A 27,885-nucleotide genomic window follows, 5' to 3' on the forward strand; every position below is an offset into this window, starting at 1 on the left:
ACAAGTTGGATCTAAGGTTGATGTATTACAGTTCAGTATAACCATGGTGTTCAACCTCGAGAATACTGCTTCGAAAGACAGGGTAAAAGTGAATACACATTTGAGAAATTCACACAGCAAAAGGAGTACAAAAAAGACACACTCGCTTAGTTTCTCGTGATTTTCTTTCTTAAAAACTAGTTTTTATTTCTATTCCTTCAAACCCAAAGTCAGGTCGACCAAAACAACGAAGGGCAAGACCACATCGCGGCAACATAGATAACTATTTAGGAAGGTTTAACTTGCCTAGAATTCGCGCCAGAAGGAAAAAAAAAAAAAAGAGGGGGGCCTCTGCTGCAGGTATAAAGGAGAACTGGGCGGGAAAATTTGTGGCATTTTCAACAACGAGACAAATGCAAAACCGTGAGGAGGAGCGTCTACACGGGTGACAAAGAGGTGAAGACGGTGGTCGAGGGGAAACGACGACTGGCTGGAGAGCGAAGAAAGGGAAGCTGAGAAGGAAATGCTCGGAAGCCACAACAAGCCAAGCTACCGGGACCCTGCAGCCAGTTCTAAGATCTACGGGGAAGCAGGCACCCAACGGCTAAGTCGCAGGTTTCCGCGGGTCACGAAAGGATAACGGACACCTTCCCAACGGCGGGCCCGGGGACGCGTCGCGCCGCTTCCGCCCGCCCGAGCCGCCCGGGACCCGGCGGGGCGCGCGGCTACGGAGCTCGCGGTGAGATGCGGGCCCGCGGCCGCCGTTCCCCTTCGTCGCCCGCCTTTGTTCGCCTGGCCCTGCTCCCCCCACATTCGGCCGCCGTCGCCCGCCCGGAGCCGGGTGCCAAGAGCAAACGCCGCCTGACGCGAAAAACGAGGCACATGCGCTTCTCGTCAAGCCAGACTTTATTGGGGGCCGCCGGGGCCGCCCCGTGCGCGCCTCCAGCTCCCCCCGCGCGGCCCGCCGGCCGGGACGCCGCGCTCGGCTCGGCCGGCTCTGCCCCGCAGGCCCCCTCCCCCGCGTCGCCGGGGGAGGCGCGCGGACGGCTCACCGGCTCCCGAGGCGGCGGCGGCGGCTGCAGCGTCGACGCCCTGCTCCAGAGGGAGGCCCGGGGCCCCCCGGGGCGGCGGGCTTCGCTGCTGTTGCACCGCTGAGGGCGGGAGCCGCGCGACTAGCGGCGAAGGCGGCGGCGGCGGCGGCGCGCTGACGTCACGCGCAGCGGCCAGCCAGCGCGCGCGCGTGGGGGGAGGGGAGGGGGGAGCCGTCCCGGCGGCCCCCAATCCGGGAGGAACTCGGGCTGAGTGGGCGGGGCCGCCGCGGCGCACGGGCCGCTCGATTGGCCCAGGAGGAGGAGCGAGCAGGCAAGCAGGCGAGTAGGGACGAGGCGGCGGGGCGGGCCGAGGCAGCACGGAAGTCTCGCGAGGCCAAGGCTGAGCGGAGTGTGGCGGCGGCGGCGGCGGCGAGATCTGGGCTCGGGGTGAGGAGTTGGTATTTGTGTGGAAGGAGGCGGAGGCGCAGGAGGAAAAGGGGGAAGCGGAGAGCGCCGGCCCCGGAGGGCGGGAGGAGGCGCGGCCAGAGCGGGAGGCCGAGGCGCGGCGCGGCGGGGCGCCGGGGCGAGCAGCGGCCGAGCGAGCGCGGGGCGCACCGAGGCGAGGAGGCGGGGAAGCCCGCCGCCGCCGCCGCCGCGCCCGCCCCTTCCCCCCGCCGCCCGCCCCCTCTCCCCCCCGCCCGCCCGCCGCCTTCCTCCCTCAGCCTTCCTTCCCCACGGCCGGCCGCCTCCTCGCAGCCCCGGAGCTGAGGCCGCCGCGGCCGTGGCCGCCGAGCCCTCAGTCATGGCCTCGGGCGACACCCTCTATATCGCCACGGACGGCTCGGAGATGCCGGCCGAGATCGTGGAGCTGCACGAGATCGAAGTGGAGACCATCCCCGTGGAGACCATCGAGACCACGGTGGTGGGCGAGGAGGAGGAGGACGACGACGACGACGAGGACGGCGGCGGCGGCGACCACGGCGGCGGGGGCGGCCACGGGCACGCGGGCCACCACCATCACCACCACCACCACCACCACCACCCGCCTATGATCGCGCTGCAGCCGCTCGTCACCGACGACCCGACCCAGGTGCACCACCACCAGGAGGTGATCCTGGTGCAGACGCGCGAGGAGGTGGTGGGCGGCGACGACTCGGACGGGCTGCGCGCCGAGGACGGCTTCGAGGACCAGATCCTCATCCCGGTGCCCGCGCCGGCCGGCGGCGACGACGACTACATCGAGCAGACGCTGGTCACCGTGGCGGCGGCCGGCAAGAGCGGCGGCGGCGGCGGCGGCTCGTCGTCGTCGGGCGGCGGCCGCGTCAAGAAGGGCGGCGGCAAGAAGAGCGGCAAGAAGGGCTACCTCGGCGGCGGGGCCGGGGCGGCGGGCGGCGCGGACGCGGGCAACAAGAAGTGGGAGCAGAAGCAGGTGCAGATCAAGACCCTGGAGGGCGAATTCTCGGTCACCATGTGGTCCTCAGGTGAGCGCCGGCGCGTGCCGGCCCCGGGGATGTTTTTGTTTTGAAGGGAAGCCATGTTTTATGTGTGTGATGGGCGCCGCCATCTTCTTCGCGGGGCCAGTATGGCGGCCCCAAAAGATGGCGGGGGCGGCGGGCGGCGGCGCGGCGAAGATGGCGGCGGAGGCGCGGCGCCGCCCGCTAGGCCGCAATGGCGTAGTTTCCCCGGGCGGGGCGGCCGCTCGGCGCGGCGCGGCGCGGGGTGGGGCGGGGCAGGGCGCGCGGGGCGGGGCGCGCTCGGCCAACGGCCGGCTCGGGGCCCGTTGTCCGCGGCACCCACCCGCCCGCGAGGCGCCCCGGGGGCGGCGGGAGGGCGTTGGCGGGGTGGCGCGGCCTGGCCCTCGCGTCCGGCCCGCCTTCGCCGCGTTTCCCTGGCCTTCCTCTGGGGGGCGTCGCGGGCTCGACTCCGCCCCCCGCCCCTGCCCCGGAGCCGCTGCAGCTCCCGGGAGGCGCCTTCCGCGGCCGTGCGCTCGCCCTCCCGGCCGCGCGGCGCTCCCTCGGCTCGCCTCGCGGGGCGGGACTTGGGCGGCACGTCGGGCTCGCGTGTGCGGGCTCGGTGTCGGCGGGACCTCTGTCAGCGCGCTGCGGCGGGGCCTTCGCCTGTGCTCCCCGCGCGGCGCCTAGTGAGGGATCGCGGGTTCTTGCAGAGGACTGAATCCTTCGCACTCGAGGGAGTTTTGTTTTCTTAAGTTATTTGACTCTGCATCTGCATGTCTGCCATTAAATTGATAAAATCGAGTATTTCCACGTTTGTTGATAGAAAACTTCCAGTGAAAAGAAGGGGTTCTAGAAAAGGGTCTTTTCTACTCTTTTAACACTGGTCTCTGAACGAGGGCCAGGAAAAATATCTAGGGCAGAAAAGAATTATCTGCATATGTAAATCTGTTTTAATTTTACTTTGTAACTAGTGTTTTCTTGTCCTTATCTTATTATCTGTCCACAGGCTATCTTGTTAATTTTGGTTGTAGTAGTAAATAGGTTGAGAGTAATCCTGCCATAACGAGTTAATCTAGTACTTGGGTAATTAAAGTGGTAGAATCCTTTTCACCACACTTTCCCCCACTCTGTTTAATATAAATTCTCAGAATTGGGTGAAGCCTTGAAATCTGTTTAGGGTTTAGGGTTAGGGCGTGTTTAGGGTTGTTAAAATTCACGAGAATGAATCGGGCAAAAGACTGGATTGAAGCAGGTCTGGTTGTATCTGCTGTGGAAAGCTGCAGGTTTCTGTGGGTCTGTGACTCGGGACTGGCGGTGGAGCGGAGGTGCCCTCAACGTGTAACAGCACTTGCTCACAGCCCTGCTGTTGGGGTTTCTGAGGGCCTTGTGGAACTCTCAGTAGTTTGAGTTTCGCAGGAGCTGTATATTTAAATGAGACATATCTTAGTATTTAAGAGGCTATCCAAAGATCCCTTCTGTATACATTCTGGTAGTGCAGAATGATTGCACAGTGGTCATGTAGGAACTAGAAGCCATGCTTTCCCATTATTAATAGTAATGGGTTATGGGACGCTGTGCTGGTTACTGATGAATTTGCTGAATTCAGAGCTTCCCCCGGTGGCTCAGCTGGTAAAGAATCCGCCTGCAGTCGCAATGCAGGAGACCCAGGCTCCATCCCTGGGTGGGGAAGATCCCCTGGAGAAGGAAATGGCAATCCACTCCAGTATTCTTGGGGGACAGAAGAGCCTGGCAGGCTACAGTTCATGGGGCTGCAAAGAGTTGGACACGATTTAGTAATGTTTTAAACCACCCCTTGCTGAATTCATGATATCATTAGGTATTTAGGTAAAGATACATTAACCACATGAAGCTATATTTACTTTTTCTCACAGTATGGTCATGTTGGCTTTAAGTAATTTAGCAAACCAGGATATTTTACGTATTCTGCATTTGATCTTAGCAAATTGCTAACCCACTTCTCCATACCCAGAACACTTGATAATGTAGACTTGACTTGAAGTGGTATGTATCAAGTTAACTTAAAAGTCATTACCTCCCCTGCAAGTGATTGCTCCAGGCTTGTACAGTTTTAGGGATATTTTAAAGTCTCCTTTAAAGAGTTAGTTGTTTGGCATGTTGCAGTACTCTGCATAAAGGTGGTTATAAACATTTGATGGCAGTAATATAGAATTGCTTGTTTTCTCTGACATGTTATATGGTAAACTATTCCCCTTCCTTGTCCTTGTGGTTTGGAATTATTACTGAAGAGAAGTGAAATAGTTTGTGATTAACTCTACATGTCCCAAGTTCAAATTTGGCGTTTAGTTTCATCTTCAGAAATGAAATAAGGTAATTGATAACAGATGAAGAAATCAAAGCAGGTTAATTGTTAGGCTTAACTTATGTGTGTGTGACTGGTAGGCATTACACACACTGCTTTCATGTACTTGATTACATCTGATCCTAGGCAAGAGAAGTTTTAAACAGCCCCTTTGTCTAAGCTCAAGTTTAGTTAACCTGAAGTTCTTTAAACAATAACAATACACATAGGGTATTGTCAGGGCTCTAGTTAGTCGGTAGCACCTCTTGGCTAAAGAAAAGCAGTGAGAAACAAAGCCCTGGGTTGTGTGGGCTGCTTCTGCTTGTGTGTCTTCATTCAGTTTCCACAGGACAGCTGAGCTCCGTGGTTGGCATCTTTTGAATGGGATGGCAGAGGGGAGTCTAGTATTCCTATAGTAGAGTAGGGTCCCTAGAGATCTGCTTTTTTTCTTCTTCTTTTTTTTTCTTTTTTAATTAATTGACATCTCATGTGTGTGGTTTAGTGGCCTTTTACTTTGTTCACCAGCTTGTGGAATCATTGCCACTGTCTAATTCTAGAACATTTTTTATCACCCCAGAAAAACTGGCTATTATTGCCCTCTCCCCCACCCACCCCACCCAGCCATTAATCTGCTTTTTCCCTGGATTTGCCTATTCTGGACATTTCATTTACATGAAATCATACACTATATATTGCCTTTTGTGTCTGGCTTAGTCTGTTTTCAAGGTTCTTCCAAGTTGTAGAATGTACTTCATCACTTTTTACAGCTGAATACTACGCCACAGAAGCTGCTTATTTTTGCAGATGAGAAAATTAAGGTCTAGTTAAGACTGAACATGTTTTAACATTTAATCACAGTTTAACTGTGTTTTGAAGAGAAGGAAATGGCAACCCACTCCAGTCAGCACTCTTGCCTGGAAAATCCGTGGACAGAGGAGTGTGGTAGGCTACAGTCCATGGGGTTACAAAGAGTCGGACACGACTGAGCGACTTCACTAGAAAAGAATCCTTTGCTTAAGGCCCGTGTTTGTTCTCTTGCATCTTTCCTAGCATATAGTTAATGAACATTTCATTATTGCTAAATTTAAGGCCAAGTATTATGTATTCCCCCCCCCCCCAGTTGTTCATCACGATAGTTTAGGAGGGACATCCTATCTTGTAGGATTTATTAAAAACTAAACCACTTAACAGAATCACTGGGTTGAGTAGGAAAGCTAGTAGTAAAAGCTGTGTATTTAAAACATATAGTTTTGAGAGAAACCAAAAAGGCTTTTGAATCTTGAGGTTTCAGGTAGTTAGAATATGTGACCTTCATTCAAGGCTGTCGGTATTTTAATTATCTTCTGTTAGAATATAGAGGTGCTTTGTGCTAGTTTGAGTAAAACATCTAAGACCAGAAACCATTGATATTAAAAGCAGCAAATTGAAAGACAGTAAAAAAAAGTATTACATTTTTTCTCACTTTTATATGTTCAGAAAGTTCAAGTTTGCCAAAAATTACTAGTCCTGACAATTGACTATTTTTCCTTTTTTAACATGCTGTTGATCACTATGGAAAGATGCTGTAAATGTGAACTCCCATGGAGCCAAGCCCAAAGAACCCTCCAAAGTAATCGTGTCACCCCCATGACCTACATAGGACAGCCTAAGTCATAGATCCCGCTTCCTGACCTGGTGGCTCTGGAAGCCTGGCTTGCTTACAAGCCTCTGTGCTGTCAGACTCTTGTCTCCTGGTTATTAACCTCCCTCCCACCCCTAGTCAACAGCTGTCTGCTCCAGTAGGAAGAGAAAAATCCGTATCAGAAAAGGTCAGGACTCCTGACCTACCTAAAACTAACATTTCAGGCTTTTGGGAGAGAATAAAGGTTAATTTTTTAAAAATATGCTATACTCCTGGGTGAATATTTACAAAAAGGCTTTCTATTTGTTTTGAAGTCGTCTTTAGGAAGATCAGTTTAAGTCTGGGAAACAGGGCTCATAGCAGGTTATTAGCAAAAGCAATTATCTTGAACATTTCCCAAGATGTACATTTGGTGACCAGTTTATAAACTGCCCTTACTACTTCCATAGGAAGAACGTAAAAGTGAAAACTTTATAATTTTTAAATCTGAACATTTACCAGTGAGTTGTATTCTACAGTATTAAGCACTCACTGTACTTAGTATTTTCAAAATTTGGCATCCGAAACACCACTTGGATGTTGAAGAAAACATGTATTTCTTTACTGTTTGTAGACTGTTAGGAAGATGCAGGGAGGTCTTGGAAGCTAGTTGACTATATTGTGTAAACTTGTGCCTTCCTGTTTATGGTGAACTTTTACAGGTGGGGAGAGGAGCTGTTTCTTAGTCTTAAGGGTCTTGTGTTGGTAGTATGTTATGTGTAACCTAGTGATTAATTATCAATAACAGCAAGCCCAGTGGTTTTTTAGAATCTTGTTAGTAGGAGCATCAAATTTCCTTTTAGAGGGCAGTGGCCAGAGATCTGACCTTGGCGTGTCTCCGCTTCTGCCCTTGGGGTCTTTGTAAAATGCCCTGTTGGGGTAGGAGGACCCTTGAAGGCATTTTTCATTTCCTTTACAGCAAAGAAATGCTACTTTATGAATTCCTTTGTGAGAAAAGGAAGCAGTATACTTACTTTCTTAAAGCAAAACGACCCAGTGTTAACATGACCCGGTGAGATATTAGGAACTCTCTAGAGCAGAATTCGTGTCAACTCTTCAGTTACTTCAGTGTTACCCTGCAGCTCAGACGGGATCACACACTGAGCTAATGTGAGTGGCTGTGATGGGCTCCTGTGAGTGTGAGAGCGGAGGGGCGGGGAAGGAGAGAGGCAGTGCTTGTGAAAGCTGTCCTGTGGTGGGCCTGTCTCCTTCCAGGGGGGCCACAAGCTCCAGGTGGAATTTCTAGTGTCTCACGGCGTCACACTTCACAGGGCTGCAGTTCTCCGCTCAGCCCTCTTCTCTCCCCTTGCTACTTGCTTCTAAGCATCACCAAAACTTTGAAGGAGAGACGCTGCTGCCACAACTCTGAAGTGACAGTTGGTTTTGAATTTTGCTTTTTTTCGATATCTTACTTGTATTTTTTTATTATTACATGTGATTCTTAGACTGAATATGTTTTTATAGACTCTTGACAAGGACCAAATACAGACCTATGGATTTCACTTCTGGGGATCTGATTGGGTCACACATTATTCCTTTCTGAATTTGATTTCTAAGATTTAAATTACATGAATTCACTCCCTTGCCTAAAAATTCTACAAACACAACAGGTGTGGATACACTTAATGCCTCTGAATTGTAAATTTAGAAATGATTTTTAGATTGGTAAACTTAACATTTTGTATCTACACACACATCCCAGAGACACACTATTGCATTCAGTAAACTCCAGACTTCTCATAACCTGCCAGGCCACGCATGGTCTGGCCCCTGCTCCCCCCTTCTCGGCGCTTTAGTTTCTTGCACTTGTTGTTTTCAACTTGTTCTCTGGAAGCAGCACCTCTGTGTCCAGTGCTCTGATCCCCGATGTTCATAATCTCAGCTCTAAGAGGCCTGCCCTTTCATCCTTTCCGATTAGCATCCTTACCCCATCACTCTTATCTCCTAACCCTGTTTTGAAATTGCCTTGCATTTATCTTTTAACTTGCTGCTTGTCTCTCTACTTTCTCTAGAGTGGTAAGTCTTGGGCTGAAACCCTGCAGATGGTCCAGGGCACATAGAGGAGTCTCAGTAAAGAACTGAGTGAATGAGTGCTTGCAAGTTGTGCTGTCAGGCCGAATCCTGGCCTGGAGTCCACAGTGCCACTCTCATCTCATTACTGCTTTGAGCAAAGGAGTAGTTAAGGGTGAGGAGAGAGTAAAGAAACATTTATTAAAGTCACTGGAGAAGGAAATGGCAACTCACCCACTCCAGTATTCTTGCCTGGAAAATCCCATGGATGGAGAAACCTGGCGGGCTACAGTGCATGGGGTTGCAAAGAGTCAGAAAAAGCATGGATGTTAATCAATTCTAGGTTGACATCCTGGATCTATCACTTACTGTGCTTCTTTGAATATATTCCTTTGCATTTCTTTTTTTTTTTTTGGCCATGCAGTGCTGCCGCATGTGGGGTCTTTGTTCCCCCACCAGGAATTGAACCTGTGCGCCGCCCCCGTAGTGGAAGGGCCAGAATCTTAACCACTGGACCGCCAGGGAAGTCCCACCACTTGGCATTTCTTTCTTTTATTTTTTCTTTTTTACCACTTTGCATTTCTGAGGCTTGATTTATTTGACCAAAAACAAGAGGTTAATATAAAGGCTTTGTTTGAATTAATGTGACAATTACTGACATGAAATAGGTACTCAGTAAATGATAGTGTCCCTACTTAAGGCCTCTGTTAGTGGAGAAATGTGGAAAACAGCCTGTGTCTGATCTTTGCTTGTTGCTTAGCAGTGAATCTTAGTTGTTTAGCTACGCTTCATTTTGGAGCTTCCCAGGTTGTGGTGATAGTAAAGAACATTGCCTGCCAGTGCAGGAGACTTAAGAGATGTAGGTTCGATCCCTGGGTCGGGAAGATCCTCTGGAAGAGGGCATGGCAACCCACTCCAGTATTCTTGCCTGGAGAATTCTCATGGTTGGAGGTGCCTGGCAGGCTGCAGTTGATAGGGTGTAAAGAGTCAGACATGACTGAAGTGCCTTAGCATGACACACACATGCATTTTGGTGAAGTTTGGGTTGGTGGCAGTGATGAGTAAATAATGGCCAAAAGTTACCTGGAACGGTCAAGCAAAGTTAATGGCCTAAGATGGAAGGTGTGGAAAAACAAAATCTAGCTCAGCTGACCCGCAAATAAGTAGAGAAATAGGTAAATAAATATGAAATGGATAAGAACAGAAAATCAGGATCACAGAAAAAAGGAAATGTTAGTGTCCACCTTAATGAGCTTCCTGGCAATCAAGATAAAAAAGGAAACCATACTGCTGACAGCTGATCCTAAGACAGGATAGACTTCTAGGGGAATCCAGCTTTCCTTAGTTAAGACTGAGTTCTAAAATAAACTGTTTTCTGTGTGAAGAGAGCTGTGAGTGATAGCAGCGCACCGGTTCCAACTAGTACAGTGTCAGAGTTCTCACAGTGTCTTTGCACGGCCAGAAGACTTAAATTTAAGCAGTGTAGTTGAAGGTGATTCTTTACTTGCTTATTCAACATTCTTTAAGAACTATTAAGCATAAGACCTACTCTTCCCCTTAGGCCCATAAGGGGGAGGGCAAAGGGGAATAAAGGTTTGTTTTTTGGAATAACGGTGCACACCTCTTTTCCAGACACACTGGTTGCCTTTAATGTGTTGCCTTGTTTTAGCAGAAGCCTGGAGTGCTGCAGTCCATGAGGTCGCGAAGAGTCACATGACTTGGCGACTGAACAACAACATAAGATAGGTGGTCTATCTTTTAATAAATTAAGGAAGCCAAACACAGGTCAGTGATAAGAATGAGAGGCCTCTTGGAGGAAAGAGATGTTGACTTGGGCTTTGGAAAGCCCAGATCGGGGATGAGAGGTGGGCAAGAAAGGAGAGGAAAGTTGTGTTATCAGACACTGAATAACATCGCAAGCAAACCGGCTTGGTTGAAGCATGGGGGGGCACGTGAAGCTCCACCTCTGATTCTGTTTTCTGGGCCTGTGGCATAGTTTAGTTCCTTAGTCATTTCTTTTTGACTAAATGTTTTGAGTCTCTGTCTCTCAAATTAGGCTGGGAGTGGCTATCGCTTTGGTAACTTAGAAACTGAAGATTGCCTTTAAAATGTGAAAGAATAGATGTTTCTGCTGAAATAAAAGTGTGCCGCCCCATTCATGGATGGTATTGGCTAGAGTTTGCTTTTGCACACCTTCCATCTTATGCCATTTAGCTTTGGTCTTGCTGTTGTAGATTATTTGCCTCTGGCTGGAGTATTAGTACAAGAGTCATCTAACGCACAATTTTGTCTGGAAGTTCCCAATACAACATTTCCCCCTACCACCTTACTTCTTTGAATCTGTGACTTGTTTTCTCAGCTTTTTTCCAAACAAGAATACTGAGACTTGGTTTTCATTTTAATTTACAGTGTTGTATTAGATTCAGGTGTATAGAAACTGATTTTGATGACACTTCTAGTGTGGATTAATCCTGTCTCCTGAAACAATGAGATAATTAACTGAGTGCTGCCCTCAAGGAAGACTCCAGAGAATACTGGAGGAGGTCTCGCTCAGTCTGTGTCGACTCTTTGCGAACCGTGGAAGGTAGCCTACCAGGCTCCGCTGTCCATGGGATTTTCCAGGCAAGAATACTGGAGTGGGCTGCCATTTCCTTCTCCAGGGGATCTTCCCGACCCAGAGATTGAACCCAGGTCTCCTGCATTGCAGACAGACACTTTACCGTCTGAGCCACCAGGGAAACCCCCAGAGAAGAATAAATATATACAATTTTTAAAGCAGATTTAGATACTTTACTTCATGAACAGGCTTTGCTTAGGTATGTGTTTGATAATTCCCCTGTTGCCATTCACTAGAACTCAGTAACACATATAACATGTTTGGTAATCAGAGCTGATCAGTTAACATCTTCTTCCTCCTCTATACAGTGAATCTATTTCAGCAGTAATTATGAAATGGAAGGAGTATAATAATGGCCACTGCAAACAGTGAAATTGTTTGAATACAAAACAGTAAAACGTATTTAAATAAAATGGTACTCAAAAAAAGACTGAGTTAATACTTGTATTTGGGGTTTTTTTGTTGTTCTTTTTTGTTCCCCTTTACTTACACTTTTTGAAGAGGGAAGCTTACGTGCATGTGGTCTGTAAATGTAGCTTCTCTCTTTTTAGAGCATCATAAATTTCCTTTTGGCAAAAGCTTCTGAAGACTTTCTTTCAAAAATCTGATAGCAATGGCCAAATCATAGCAAACGCTGACATAGTGCGATCTCTTGCTGTAACATGTGTCTGTTCCTGCTGTGAACGAGGCACACACTGTCTGATTTCTTCTGGCAGTAGATCTAGCATCTTCTGTCGTTCCTCTAGCAGTCTTCTTTGAAATGTAGTTTTCTTCCTGTGTAAATAGCTGATGTTCTTAAAAGTTGTTAAATAGTTAACAGTTGTCTTTTTTATGGTTTCTGTGCATTGGCCTTCAAGGAGTTCTCTAAATTAACTTCTATGAAAGACACTGTTTGTTAGGGAATAAGTAAGACATACAAATTTTTAAATATATTTTATGAAATCGTACAGTAACCATAGCAATTATTTAGAACTTAGGCCAACAGAAGTTAGTTTGTTTTTGTGGAGTTTTTAAAGACCTATCGATAAATGTCCTTTTGGTAGTAAATCCCATCATTGGGTAATCTCAAATCATTCCTTGTTTCAAAGAGAAAAATTTCACTATAGTTTAATCCTGTTTTCTCTGAGTGAAATCCCATCATAGAGACCAGAGATCAGCAGACTTTTTCCATAAAGGGGTAGAAGATAAGTAGTATTTTAGGTTTTGTAGGTCCAGATGCAACTGAGCAACTCCATGTGTTCATGTAGCCAGGAAAGCAGCCATAGACAGTATATTCACAAATGAGCATAGCTGTGTTTACAATAAAACTATTTCTAAAATTAGATGGCGTATGTGCACAACATCATTCATAGCAGCATTGTTCACAGTAGCCAAAAAATGGAAACAACACAAGTGTCAATCAGTAGATGAATGGGTAGACAAAATGTTACCTTGTGTCATATAGGAGTATTACTCACCTGGGAAAAGGAATGAAATTTTTATATTTGCTACAACACAATGGACCTTGAAAACATGCTTAGGGAGGCAAACCAGGTACAGACAGACAAAGAATATATGATTCCACTTAGAAAAGTTATCTGGAGTAGGCAAATTCATGAAATCAGAAAGTAGACTAGAGGTTACCACTGAATGAGGGGAAGAGGGGTTGTTGTTTAATGAGTGGCAAGTGTCTGTTGGGGATGATGAAGTTTTGGAAATAGATAGTGGTAATAGTTATACATGGACTTTGTGTTGGCTCAGATGGTAAAGAAACTGCCTGTAATGCTGGAGACCCGGGTTTGATCCTTGGGTTGGGAAGATAACCCAGAGATACAGTGCAACCCACTCCAGTATTCTTAACCTGGAGAATTCCATGGACAGAGGAGCCTGGTGGGCTGCAGTCCATGGGGTCACAAAGAGTCAGACATGGCTGAGTGGCTAAAGTTCAAGCTGAGTAGTTATACAACATTATGAGTATACTTGATGCTGCTCAGTTGTGAAGTTACAGGTGATTCAAAATGATAAGTAATGTCTGTTTTACCAAAATAGACATAAAAATCTTGTCAGCCCCCCCCCCAAAAAAAAATCTTGTCAGCCTCTACTTCAGGTTTATTTTATGCATATTTTGTATTCTAATTCTTAATTATCTGACTGTTCTCTGGGTACCCTATGTTGACTGTTGGAACCAATAACTGATCTTCAAGAAGTATAAAACATTTCCTCATTGGACTTTATTGTCACCCCAGAATTCATGTATTGAAGCCCAAATCCCTGATACAGTGTTATTAGGAGTTGAGGCCTTGAGAAAGTTACTAGGTTTGGGGGTGAAGCCTTCATGAATGGGTTAGTGCTCTTACAAGAAGAGGCAGAAATTACGTAATAGAATGAGACCTGATGTATATGTGAAGATACAACAAGGAGACATCTGGTGGCGAACGGCAAAGACGGGACTGAATAGCTGGCACTTTGATCTCAAGGAATGTAAGGAACACATTTCTTTTTAAGCCACCCAGTCTGGAGTGTTCCTTAAACATTTCTTTGTTGGTTTGTTTATAGCTGCATTGGGTCTTTAGTTGTAATGCATGGCCTCTCTCTAGTTGGCATGGACTTCCGCAGTTGTAGTGAGGGCTTAGCTGCCCCAAGGCCTGTGGGATCTTAGCTCTCCGACCAGGAGCTGAACTCATGCCCCTGCGTTGCCAGATAGATTCTCAACCACTGAACCGCCAGAGAAGTCCCTAGACTATTTTTGTTACAGAGACAACTTCCTCGCCAGAACATAAGTCCCATGAGGGCAGAGACCTGATTTTGTTTCTGCTGCCGAGAACAGTGCCAGGACAGTTCATATGTGTTGAACTAATACAAGGAGTGCTTGAACTTGTGATTCTGTTATGCCAAGCATCCAGCTGTCGCCCTGCCTCGGCACTCTTCCATAATTCTTATCAGTGGCTTTCTCAGAGCTGCAGTGAATCGCTTCTCGGCCTTTTGGCTAAGATTAGGTGTAGTATCTCAGAGCAGCAGTGGTTCTCAACCTTGCCATCTTTCTTGTATGAGAAAGATACAAACGAGTGTTTCTTCATGAGAAGAAAAGTGGCTTCAGTGGCGGGGGTGGGGGGAGCAGCCTCCCTACACCCCATCATTCTGGTACCAGTAGAAGGTGGATGTCCTAGTCACTGTGCCTCAGTTGGAGGGATCAGAGGGTATAGGCATGACCACAGCCTGAGAAAAGAAATGAAGGAGTCGGTTGGTGTGGGGTCTCAGCTCTGTAACTGGTGTCGGTAACTACGCTTCCTGTCCTTGATACTACCAGATGACGTATAACGTACCCTCGTGTAAAGAATGGGGGGAAAGCATTTAAAGTTTAAAACTGCTGTCTTCTGGGTTTTTCATGGTGAAACAGTTGGGTAGAGAAGCACAGGTTTTCAGTTGGCATTGAGAGTTTCGGCACGTTCTGTTGTCTGCTTTAGTCACCGCAGTGGTAGGAGGCTGGGATTTTGCCCTCCAGGTGCTTCACTCTAATTTGAGAGACAAGGCCAACAAAAGTTCAAAACAGCATGGTTTAGAGTTTGTCAGTGTTACTATTCGTAAATAATCCAGGAGTTCAAGGTAAGAATGTTGAGGCTGGAGTGATGGAATCAACCAGCCCTGAGAGAATTTGAGCCAAGGAGAAGTAAAAGACTAGATGTGGTAAAGTGAGGTCAGACAGCATAGGACCTAGAATGATAAATAAGACTTGGTGTTTGGAATATAGGAGATTGATTGTGGGAGTCAGTCTTCCTTCTTTTTTTTTAAACCTGTTTTTAGATGTGGTGGTAAGAGGTATGAGTGGAGTTGTGCTACATTCTTTGAACACATATTTGAAAACCAACCTTCCCTAATGAATCAGACAGCAAAGAATCTGCCTGCAGTGTGGGAGACCTGGGTTTGATCGCTGCGTTGGGAAGATCCTCTGGAGAAAGGAATAGCAACCACTCCAGTATTCTTTCCTGGAGAATCCCACGGACAGAGGAGCCTGGTGGGCTACAGTCCGTGGGGTCACAGAGAGTCAGACACGACTGAAGCGACTTAGCACACATGCAAACCTATATGCAGGCTCTGAGCAAGGCTGTGAAGGCTACATGGGGGTCAAAACTGACAAATATCCCTGTCCTCATAGAGTTTACAATCTAGTAGAAGTGGGTAACAAAAATCACACAGCTCTGATTGCACATTGTAGTCAATAAAAATTGCAAGGGCAAAGGCCATGAGGTTAGGGTGGATGGTCCAAGGTACATTTGAGGAACAAAAGGCCAATATAGCTGGAGTGAAGAATGAGGAGCTGGAGAGGTAGGCAAGAGGCTTGCTAAGAGATGAAGGCTAGAAAATCGAGTTTGAGTCAGCCATGCAGAGTTGGTGGTTAACAGGAAGTGTGTGTGTTGGACGGAAAGCAGAACTCCGAGAAAGGGGTGGGAGGAGAAGCAGGGAAGCTGAAAGTAAGCCAGCTAAAGACGTAGGCATAGAGCAGAGAGAAGTGGGTGCTGAGGACTTAAATAATAATGGCCAGCTCTTGCCACTAGGCTCAGAAGGAACACAGGGGAGAGTTGTTGACTTTGGCCTTGAGACTTTTGGTGACCTTCAGGCCGAAACAGGATTTTAAGAGATTGAGAGGGGAAAGACTGGCTTGAGTGGTTAAGAGATAGTGGCTATAAATCACCTCATTTAAGAAGCTGCTGATGAAAGCACTTTTTATAGTTTTTTAAATGTGTTTGCTCACATAACTTCTTTACTCAGCTAACACGATCCATCTTATGTTTTTCAGACGAAAAAAAAGATATTGACCATGAGACGGTGGTTGAAGAACAGATCATTGGAGAGAACTCACCTCCCGATTATTCAGAATATATGACAGGAAAGAAACTTCCTCCTGGAGGGATACCTGGCATTGACCTCTCAGATCCCAAACAACTAGCAGAATTTGCTAGGTAAGTTTCAAGAACTTTCCCTTTCGTCTAGTTAGAGAAAGTGCTTGAGTGTTGCCAGCTGTGATTTTTGGTGCCTAAATAACAATAGTGGTTTGTATTCTTGCTCTCGGGAAGCTTCTGAAAACAAAAGCGGTTTGCTTTTATTTTCAGTGGTAACTGTGCTTTTTTAAGTGGCACTGTTTTAGATTTGAAAGGAAGCAAATACCTACTTTTAAATTCTGTAATTGATGTTGCTTGTGAATAAACACAGTTGCACGTTTTTAATATTTTGTTTGGAAATGGATGTCTTTACACTACTTCCTGGCTTCTTTGTCTTCATTTTAAATTTGCATGTATTGTCCTGGTCTGAAGCTGCTGGAGCCCTGGGTCTGTACTAGGTTTGTGCAACTGACCACTAGGAAGGACTTCTTCAGCTCCGATTTCAGCGTGTCATCAGTTAGGCTCCTAGTGTTTTGTTGATCTTAGCTGGCATGATAGGAGGGGATCGCATATTCAGGTCTAGGACCCTGTGCTCCACTGTGCAAGGTGAGAAGCAAGAAGGCAGGTCTGAAACCAATGACTGTTCTGTTTGTTTTGACTGAAACCAGCCAGGTCCTTAGAGAAACCTTGGTCCCCTTTCACATTATTTTCTAGTGCTGCTTGGCAGTTTTTACAAGGACAGGAGAAAACCCACAGAGGTGTGTAATTTTAAATGAAATAAACTGATAAGATCTGGAGCAGGTGGTCTCCTTTTATGTACTTGAGGTTGGATGGAGCCTGGAACAGCCCAGGAGATTGAGGCAAGGACAGGATTGCCGGGTGAGAAAGAAGTCTGTGCACGCCTGTTCTAACAGAGTGGACACTTCTTCCCCCTCCTCTTCTGGAGAGCAGAGTAGAGAAAAGCTGGAGGCCCTGGGGTGTCCTGGTCTCTCCCTGCTGCCAGAGACAAGGTGGGTGGCCTCCAGCCATTGGAACCTCAGTTTCTCCACATGTCATGTGGGTATAAGAATCCTATTGTGCTTTGATAAGAGTCTGTACCCTTTCTCCTTTGCAGTGAAACTGTAGTGGTAGGGAATATAAAAATTAATTTATTTCTGATTTATCACGGCTTTAAAAAAGTAAAGCCCTATCCTCTTGTTAACTGCTCTTATTGTGTTCCAGCTCTTACTGCTGTTCATATTTTAAATATAGGTGTGTGAATTAGGTAACTAAGTGCCCTGCTGTGCCCCACCCCACCCCACCCCGAAGTACAACTAAAAATGGACTGTGTAGGACACATACTCAGCAGTGAGGCCGAGAGTTTTTGGACAGATTGAGCCAAATATCATACCTGTGTTTAACATTGTCACAGAGTTCTGAAAGTTTGTTGTAACTTTCTTATGGTACTCAGATGTATTGAGGGCATGGGCTGCTGTCCCAGGGATAGAGAGGTGGAAGAGTCAAGGAGAGCCCTGGAGAGGGGAGCGCTTGGTTTGGGCCTTGAGGAACTTGAGAGTTCTGACAGGTGGACGGGTGTCTGTGGAGCCTCCATGCTGGGATAGGCTGCACACAGTACACATTCAGTATCCAGTACCTGTTCAGAAAACAAAAAAAGCCAAGTTGGGCTGTGAATTAGGATGCTTACAGGGACATGCTACTGTCCATGGGGAAGCAAAGAGTCCGGGACGACCGAGCGACTGGATGACAGCAACAGAGAAGTGATTGCGTTTAGGTAAATGTAAACCAGATCATTAGAGGCTGAAAACGGGGCCAAGACATGTGCTTCTTTGTATGTAGCAGACATCTGGTGAAGGTTTTTAAGCAGCAGAGAAAGGGGGCTGTGTGATCAGAGATTTAATTGGAGAGAATTACTTTTCAGCTGTATCCAGACTGGATGGGTGCAGGTACAGCCAGGAAGTAGGAGAAGCCAGTTGAACAAGAGCTCGCGAAGGCCTGAGCCAGAGGTCAGACTGTACCTGTGAAGAAATGTGCTGAGGTGGCAGGAGATGATGGAAGGTTGAGAAGTAGCTTGATGGTCTTGGGGAGAGGGCAAAAGAGGCATGAAAATGCACATTTTGGTGTGCATTAAGTTTTTTTAACGCACACTAGAAAGCTTTGCTCCTCAGGTGATGGGGAGGTGGGAGAGGGCTTTGCGGTTCGGCAGCAGGGTTTGGTTCAGTGCTCGAGAGCAGAGCACAGCCCTGCGAGAGCCAGTGGGGATCCAGAGGGGCCACGGGACGGAAGAGTGAATGTTTCTCTAGATTATACATTGTGAAGCGGTTTTGGTGCGGGAGCAGAGGGCTGAGGCGAGGTTTTCAGAGAGGTGTGGGGCCTTTTGGGCAGCGAGCAGTAGAAATAATTAGGTGTTGAGGACCCTTTGCGTGTTCCTGTTGCTGGAGAACTGGGGCAGCCGATCTTAAAACTTGTCCCCCGTCCTCTGAAAGAAACTCCAGGATGTTTCATCTCTGAGCTCAGGAGGCACCATGAGGCCTTTCCGCCCTGCATCAGGCCGCCTTGGACCTTACTCCTGAGCAAGAGGCCACCCACAGGGACAGAGACCCAGGGACACCAGTTATCCATCTATTTGGGACATTTTGAATCACTGAGGATGAACTTGAAGGCTTCCAGGGAGAAAAGATAGGTCACCTACAAAAGAATGATAATTAAACCCGAATGAGAATTTTCTTCAACAGCAATAGATAATTAGAAGACAGAGTAGCGGTGTTCTGAAATTTCTGAGGAAATTATTACAACATAGGATTCTTGATCCAGCAAAGCTATCTGTCCAACACAAGGGCAAAACAATGACAATTTCAGATGCCTAAAGGATTCGCTTTATGTTGCATGTACCCTTTCTGAAGAGGTTACTTAAGGGTGTGCTCCGGTAAAATGAGGATGAGTATCAGAGGGAAGACTTCCTAAAGAAAATCAAGAAGACAGCTATGCAGCAGACTGGAAAACTTGTTCAGTTTAGAATAGGAAGTCAGTGGGTTGTAAGAATTTCTTTAAGAAAAGTCCCATTTCATTCAGCAGTAGTTAGAATGATCAAGAGGATAGAAGATGGTGGTGTGAGAAAGAGTTTTCTAAAGAAGAAAAGATAATCAGAAATGTCCTGACAAGGGTGGCAGGGTTAAGAAAACCATGGCCTAAAAATGGAACATTATTTTGACATTATTTAGAGAGAAGACTCATTTGACTTGACTAAGAAAATTCGCTCTTTGGTACTGAAGCTGCTGTATTGGCCTTAGAGCGCAGGAAGTGTGATCCTTACACACAGTTAAATTCTTTAGTAAGCATTACTTACGTAATTATCTGAATGTGGTGTGTGTTTCTTTTCTTTTATAATCAACCAGTTAAATACTTCATTTTGTGTATGGAATAGAATGAAATCTTGCTCCTCTTGACAACATATACAGAGTAAAGGCGTGGGATTGGGGTGCTGTGCAGTCAGGCTCATCCTCACCTCCACTTTCCATACTATCTCAGGGCTTTTGAAAAGATGATGGAAAACTAAACGGCTGCTGGGGCGGTGGTGGTGAGAGAGGGTTGAGCCTGGGGTGCCCTGCTCCTGTCCAGGCTCACGTGTTGGGAAGAGGCCCCAGAGTCGGTGACTGGGGCAGAGAAGCACCACGTTTCAAGCTGGCTGGGGGCCAGCTCTCATCTCCTTGGTTTGTAAGAATGCACAGAGCTTGTTCTGCGGGCCTCCTCTTTCCCTCCACCTCCACCCTGTGAGTCAGTTCTTGGCTTCAGGAAGCATGTCAGCTGCTTTCCCCTCTTCTCCATATACTGGGGTGATGGGGTTCTGGACTGAACTTGAACAGAGAACGCTCAGGTTCCAGTTGCACTGAGCCTAGACTGCTTAGTAATCACTTAGTGTATGTGGACAAGTATAGCAAATAGTTATTTGAAAGTCACGGTACTGGGGAGGTGGGACTATGGTGATTTTCTTCTTTCTTGATATGTCCTTTTAGTAAATAGTTCAAAAATGGGATAGTGGTTGGGACCTGGAGAATTGTTTCCTGGTTAAATTTGTGCATTTTTCATTAACTAATCTTAGCCTTTAGGAAACCTTCTGTCCAGGAAGATCAGAATAACCAGTGGTCAGATCTGAGTTGGTGGGGGTTTTTGTTGTGATTTACTGCCTCCCCCCCGCCCCCCGACCGAGGATTTTTCACTGGATTAATACAAAGATGTGATGGTGGAGCTGAAAGTGCCCTGAAACTCTTTAATATCTCATGAATGAATGTACATTGTCCAAGAGAGAATTGGTTTGAAAAACTGGTTCATTTGTCTTAGTTGACACAAAGGGAGGTGAATTGTGCTTGCGAATGGTAGCTCTGTTACATAGGGCCCACTGTCCTGTCAGCACAGATGGTTCCAGTCTGAAGAATCACTTCTTCAGAAATCTTTCATCTTAGCTTCTAGGATATTTGCACGTTTAACTAAGTTGGAACTTTTGGTTTACCCGTTAGGTAAATTGAAAATTGTCCAGGAAATTCCTACAGTTTGTGGTCCTGGTGTCCAACCTTTACAGTGTACACAGGATGAGATCCTGTGAAGTCAGCAGTGACGTCATAGATGTCATAGAGAAAACTACTAAAACTAGAGTTTTAATTGAACAGGAAACTTGTTGGCTCCCTGGCTTGTCCATAAATTTCTAATGCATGGAGGGGGCCTTTCTGCTTTACCTTTGCTATCATTTCTCAGTCTCACAGTTCTTTAGTTGATGATGGTGGTTTGGAGGCCCCGGTACCTTCTGGGTTGAATACAACTGTGATTTTTTTTTTTTAATTTTTTTTTTTTTAAGGAATAAACTCATTTTTGGCTAAGCCCATTTAGCACAGGCTGGCAGTAATACTAGCCATTGTTTCTCAAGAGCTTAACATAGCATCTCTTTTTAACCTTCATAGCTCTGATTAGGTAGCTTTTCGCCTTTTTACAGAATAAGAAACTGAGGCTGAGAAGTTAAGTGATTTGCTCAAGGTCGTGCGGCACCAGTCACACATCCCATTCTGTCTCATTCATGACGCCTCTGCCGTTGTCATGTCTCCAGGTCCAAGTCAGCTGAGGAGAAGCTCAAGTCTCGTTACTTCTGGCTCGTTTGGGTCGATCAAGAAGATACTCTAAGTAGAAGTATATAATTGTAGTCTTGTAAGAAAATTCATCTTTTTTAGGATTTATTTTGTAGGTTTTTGTACCAGTTGTTGCCACAGAAATTTTGTCTATACTCACAAAAACAGAACACTTTCACTCTAAGCATACTTGTTTGGAAAATGACCTTTTCAGTGTTTGCATTCTAATATAATGTAAAAGGTACCAGAATATACTGCCTCATTTGCCACTGTGTAGTGACGAAGAGTGACTTGCCAACAAGCTTAAGAGTGGCTGCAATTAAATACCTTCACTTCCTCCTTGAGTCCAAGGGTATTTGCCCGGATACATTTAACACTCTCATTCAAAACTTAATTATATTGCTAAATACTAGCATACATTTTGAAAATGACATTTTTTCAAAAATGCAACTTAATAACATTCCAAAAAACCAAGAGTTGGGTGAATGGCATGTAGAACTGTTCTCTACTGTTAGGTATATTTGAAAATTTCCAGAATAAAAATTCTTAGGAATTAAAAAAATTTGTGGGGTCTGGCACCCGCTGAGGTAACTGGGCGACACCTACTATCCTATTGACATAGGCATTTCACTACCATTGTCCCCAAGTTCGTACCCACAAAGTCAAGAGTGTTTTATTTTTGAGATAATTTGCATACAGTAAAATTCACCCTCTCTTAGGTTACTACCATTCTATGAATTTGGACAAAGACAATCATGTATTTATCTTCACAGCCAGGACAGCATTTGAGTGGAGTCTTCAAAGAGGAAACACCTTAGTTGGGAAGGTTGGAGCTTGGTTCTTAGTGGACACTTTGTCATTATAACCTCCAGGTGGCGCAGTGGCACCAGTTTTGCCCTACCTAGTTTTGTGAACTCAGATCCAGACTCAAGGACTTAATAGTATTTAAGATAACAAAGGCTAGTTCAGAGCCGTGTAAACAGCGGGCACTTAGAAAATGTTTGCTGACTGATGCGGTAATCTTCCAAGTACAAGAAAGAACAAGTAACTGCAGGGTTGGCCTGAGGAGGGTACCAGACTGAAAGTATTCTCTTAGAATTCCAAGTAGGAAATGTGTATGATCTTGAACAAACTCCTTAGAGATAAGTTATAGCTAGCAGATAAAATTGTTTCACCTCTGCTCATCCAGGGCGTGGCAAGTTTGATGAGATGATTTCTGGAGTTCAGATGTGACAGAGGAAGGAGGATCTGGGCTCAGACAAAGAGTGAAGAAGGGTGGTATTGTCAGGGCTTTGGCTAACTGGAAGGTGGCCGCTCCGTGCCTCACGTCTTTCATCGTGGAAGAGTGATGGTCAGCTAGCTTACTCTAGGGGACATCAGCTTAGTTCACTAAATGTTCATCCTCATAGTTTTTCTAGAAGCTCTTATTTTCTCAGCCCTCTACCACACACAGATCTGTAGGGAGTTTTGGAGAGAAAATTTTGACAAAAGACCAAAGGTTGGTTCAGTGAAAATAGCAGGTAGGTAAGTTACCAAGTAAGCTCTGGGTAGTCACTCCACAAAAGGCTCTCCCTGACTGCCCAAGTGCTTAAAACTGTATCTCCCTCCTACCACCACCACCACAACTAATAGTATGATAAAAATTAAGCAGTATGAAAAAAGGTATATATAGATAGATAGGTAATACTTTGTTTTAAAGGACTTTTGTGTGAAAAAAAGGTATATATAGATAGATAGGTAATACTTTGTTTAAAAGGACTTTTCTGTAACCCTTTAAAAATGGTCTATTAAAGATAATTTCTACCATCATAAGATGGACACCCCCCTTTAAGACCCCCCCCTCATATCTTACTTAAAGAGTTGGGAAGAAGGAGCAGATACTTAAATCACACGGATCACAGTGCCATCCTAAAGATGCACCAGCTTACTAACGTTGAGCCCGTAGGCAGCACTTCACTTGTGCCTGTGCTTAAGCATCCTTACCTGTAGGCGGGAGAGTGCTTCAGTCACAGGTCCTCTGTGAACGTGAGTCTTCTCGTCCCTTCCCCTTCACGGCAGCGTGTTGTAATCTTAGTTTTTGTACTTACAGGGAAAGCATTTTAGGGACTATATGATTTATGCCAGATGAATCTACCCATTCCTACAAATCTTTCTCTCTCTCTCTTTTTTCCCCCCTTTGGTAAGAATGAAGCCAAGAAAAATTAAAGAAGATGATGCTCCAAGAACAATAGCTTGCCCTCATAAAGTAAGTAATGCTAGGGGAAAGTGTTCATTTCTGTGAATGAAGTTGTAGAGAGCTTATAAGAAATCGCACTTTTATTTCCATCTTCATAATTGAGACTCAGTGAAGAACTAGAATCTGGGTTCTAAATTCAAGAGATCGTATTTTGTGATGAAAGTTTTGTTGTTCCTTAAAGGCCACTTAAATTTAAATACTCTTAAATGGGATTACTGTAGGGCAACAGTGTTTTTATTGTCACTATATACTGAATATACTCTGTTAGGATTTTATTTCTTCTTTTTTCTTCTTTTTGAGTTGTTAAACAAGTCTAATCTGTAGGCATTGGGTTGTGTCTCACCCATGGACCTTTATAGGACTGTGGGCTCCTTATGGAAATTTGATTTTGGATAGTGCTAGAGTAAGCCTATTAAGATCTCATCATTTCTGCCACAATTTTCTTAAATTTACCTGTTAGCTGTTTGTTGCTAGGGGGTACTTAATTGTTTTCAAATGTAGTTGTTATTATTAGTTTCTAAAGATAGCTTAAAAAGTACTTTGAGATACAGATTGGGTTTGTTTTAAACTTAATTAGAGGTAACACTGACAAAATAAAAGTATCGTGTAGGTGGTACAGAAAAACGGTGAGAGGTTTTGAATGGGATAAATTTTTAAAAAACAACAATTGAAGAAGGATAGATTTAGTTTCACCGTCTCACCTCTGATGACTGTGCTCCCACAAATTTATTTTGTCTTTTTAAAAAAATGTTGTTACTGTGGAAATTTTGAAACGTAAAGAAAGGCATTTCTGTTGAGGCCAAATAGCAATACGCATTTGAAAACAGTTTTGTCTTAAGTGCTCAACATCTCTCTACCTTCTCTGTATTTCTTTCCCAGTTAGAGTTTTCTTAAAATTCTGTTTTCTGAGTGGAAACTCAGCCTAGGGATCACGGTGGAAGCTGGCTCCCGCCCACACCCCCCTTGCCTGTGAAGCTGTCCGGTGTTGACTCATGCTGTCCTTCCGTCCTGCTGTCTGATCATTTCCCCACTCGCTCCATTGTTGGGCAACAGCTGCAGAAGCAGCGGTGTTGGGCCGCCTTCCCAGCCTGCACACCCCCTGCCCTCTCTGCTGTCCGTTTCCCTGCTGCCCTTCCCGATGTCTCACAAAGCACATCTCTTCTGCAGTGGCATTCCTGGGAGACCCTCTGGCTTCTTTCTCTGTCACGAAGGGGAAAGAGGCAGAGAGAGAGGAGCGGGCAGCAGGCGATGCAGAGTGACAGCCCACTGTTGCAGCGCAGAGTGCGGGCCCCAGGTGGCGGTGGACCGCCGGCACCTCGGCTCCCTCTCTCAAGGCTGCTGCTCTTCATCTGGGGTGCGGCCGCGAGAGGCGGCCGTGGGGCACGGAGCCGGGTCGGCTGTTGCTCCCAGCAAGGCTCCTGCTAGTAGCGTGACCTTGGGCAAGTCTACTTAAAGACATCTCTAAGCCTCAGTTTCCTCACTGTAAAACAGAAGTTTGCATTACATAAGGCCTTTCTGAGCTGGGGTTGTTTGGTTTTTGTCTTAAATAATTTAGTTGTTTCTTCTGTGATGTGAAGCGACATTTCAGCGGGGAGGGCAGGGGCTTGTTGTCCTGTGTGCGTGGAGGCTGTCAGGCGGAAGCATCGTGTGTAAGTTCGCAGTGTGGACCACTAAGCTTCTCTCTCTGTTCAAAGGGCTGCACAAAGATGTTCAGGGATAACTCTGCCATGAGAAAGCATCTGCACACCCACGGCCCCAGAGTCCACGTCTGTGCAGAGTGTGGCAAAGCTTTCGTGGAGAGCTCCAAACTAAAACGACACCAACTGGTTCATACTGGAGAGAAGCCCTTTCAGGTAGAGCCAGTTCCGTCTCCCCTCCGCTCTCCCCGCAGGTGTAAGCAAGGCGGCTGCCCAGAGAGGCCACTGTAGGGTCCCACGGTGGGGTCCCCGGGACTCGGTCAGGGGCCGCCCTGGCTCTCAGCTCCACCGCTCGTATCTGTGTGGTACCAGAGACAGGATATAGCAAGTGCTTCTGGGGGTGGACTTCATGTCTGGAGAAGCACAGGATTGCTCAAGAGCGAGCCTGAAACAGCACTTCCTGTGTGTTGGGATTCAAGCAGTTTGCTTGATGTGATTAATATATTTTTTGTAGAATATTGACAGGGAGCTTCTAAAATTTTCATATAGGAGAGTAGCTTCTAAAGTAGTATTCTGCCTTGTTTTTAGAAGCCCATGAACAAGTGAATGAATTAGCAATGCCACTAAATCTAGCATGTTCTTTTTGTTTTAATACTTGATATCAGAAGCCTTCCTAACCATTTGTCACTTATGATTTGAAATATTTACAGAAGTGTTAGGACCCTCATGTAAGATTTAGGAAGATTTCTTGCTATATTGCTGAATGTTTCTCTTATGTTGTATTAAACAATTCCTGAGGGCTCTCCACGGGTCGTCCTAGGAGCTGTCCCGGCAGCCTTAGAGCTCCCTGCCCTACTTCTAGAATGTGTCTAGAAAGCTCCCCACCCCCGGGGTAGGGCGGCAGGGAGTGAGGTAGAGGCGGCAGGCTCCCCCCCGCAGCCTTGAGCTGCCCCCTTGCTGGCCCCACGAGTCTGAGCGGGCGATCTCTGGCTTCTCCTCGACAGTGCACGTTCGAAGGCTGCGGGAAGCGCTTCTCACTGGACTTCAATCTGCGCACACACGTGCGCATCCACACCGGGGACAGGCCCTACGTGTGCCCCTTCGACGGCTGCAATAAGAAGTTCGCTCAGTCAACCAACCTGAAATCGCACATCTTAACACACGCTAAGGCCAAAAACAACCAGTGAGAAGACAGAAGACCCTCCTCAGCCTCGGGAAGCATCTTCCAGGAGTGTGATGGGAATAAACACGCCTCTCCTTTGTATATTGTTTCTAGAAAAGAATTTTAAAAATGAATCCTACATACCCAAGGGACATGTTTTGATAAAGTAGTAAAAATTAAAAAAAAAACTTTAATAAGATGACATTGCTAAGATGCTCTATCTTGCTCTGTAATCTCGTTTCAAAAACACGGTGTTTTTGTAAAGTGTGGTCCCAACAGGAGGACGATTCATGAACTTCACATCAAAAGACAATTCTTTATACAACAGTGCTAAAAATGGGACTTCTTTTCACATTCTTATAAATATGAAGCTCACCTGTTGCTTACAATTTTTTTAATTTTGTATTTTCCAAGTGTGCATATTGTACACTTTTTGGGGATATGCTTAGTAATGCTATGTGTGATTTTTCTGGAGGTTGATAACTTTGCTTGCAGTAGATTTTCTTTAAAAGAATGGGCAGTTACATGCATACTTCAAAAGTATTTTTCCTGTACAAAAAAAAAGTTATATAGGTTTTGTTTGCTATCTTAATTTTGGTTGTATTCTTTGATGTTAACACATTTTGTATAATTGTATCGTATAGCTGTATTGAATCATGTAGTATCAAATATTAGATGTGATTTAATAGTGTTAATCAATTTAAACCCATTTTAGTCACTTTTTTTTTTTTCCGAAAAATACTGCCAGATGCTGATGTTCAGTGTAATTTCTTTGCCTGTTCAGTTACAGAAAGTGGTGCTCAGTCGTAGAATGTATTGTACCTTTTAACACCTGATGTGTACATCCCATGTAACAGAAAGGGCAACAATAAAATAGCAATCCTACAGAAAGAATATGGCAGAAAAAGATCTGTAAGCACAGTCTTATTTCCTTTTGTTGTCCAGAATAATTACAGTTCTTGAGCCTCCCAGAAATTGGAAGCTAAATAAAGCAACTCAAGTTTCCTTTATTTTGCACTCAATTACAGTGACTTGTGATTAAAGCGATGCATGGATATTTTAATACTTCCCACATGTACTGAATTTTGAGAGTAGGTAACAGGCACCCCGAGTTAAGGAACTACCTCAGAGTACCCCGCACCGGGCCCGCTGGTAACAGGATTTTGATTTTGGCTCCCCCAGCAAACGCGTGACTGAAGCAATTGTGCCCCGGCCTGTGTGTGTTGTCTCAAGGTAAGGTGTCACCTGGCAGGGGGCGCGAGCCAGAGGGGAGACAAGGCATTTCTGCTGCCCAGGCCGCCTTCAGCGGCTCCTGCAGGTCCTGGCTGGTATAATAGGAAACGCTAAGTTTATTGGCTATCTGGTTGGAGAGCCTTGGTTCCTCCATCTAGTGGACTCTGCCAATGTTAGCACATTGTAGCAGTTGAACGCCAGTAGCTTCCTTCCTTCCGTGTTTCTAAATGGATAGTGCAGATTGGCAAGGTGATTCGGTTATTAAGAAAACTGTACTCAATGAGTACTTGACCTCTCATGTTGTGACCTCTTAAATGTATGATTATAATTTTTGGATTTTACTTAGAGTCAAATATCAGACTCGTGAGACTATTTTATAAACTGCCATGATACAGCAAAATCCCATTTATTCAAAATGCAAACATACTGTATGTTTTTGTGCTGTATGCTTGATTCTGCAGAGTAATTGACAGACTAGCTAATACCAGTGATTCAGGTACAAGACGTCCAGGACACCATCAGGTCCAGAACACAGCCCTGTCTCTCTCAGCTTCTCCATCGGTCCTGTCCAGGAGGATT

General features: G+C 45.8%; 1 protein-coding gene across 1 annotated transcript; it reads left to right on the top strand.

Annotated features, from left to right (window-relative positions):
- The first annotated feature begins 1,727 nt into the window (after nt 1-1,727).
- YY1 (YY1 transcription factor) lies at nt 1,728-27,083 on the top strand. Its single transcript, XM_043489282.1, has 5 exons — nt 1,728-2,491; nt 15,846-16,008; nt 23,223-23,283; nt 24,969-25,127; nt 25,916-27,083. Exons 1-5 carry the CDS (start codon nt 1,813-1,815, stop codon nt 26,096-26,098), a joined length of 1,245 nt encoding a protein of 414 aa, XP_043345217.1. The 5' UTR covers nt 1,728-1,812; the 3' UTR covers nt 26,099-27,083.
- Nucleotides 27,084-27,885: the final 802 nt, after the last annotated feature.

This window comes from Cervus canadensis, chromosome 17 (assembly GCF_019320065.1).
Source record: "Cervus canadensis isolate Bull #8, Minnesota chromosome 17, ASM1932006v1, whole genome shotgun sequence".
Lineage (NCBI taxonomy): Eukaryota > Metazoa > Chordata > Mammalia > Artiodactyla > Cervidae > Cervus > Cervus canadensis.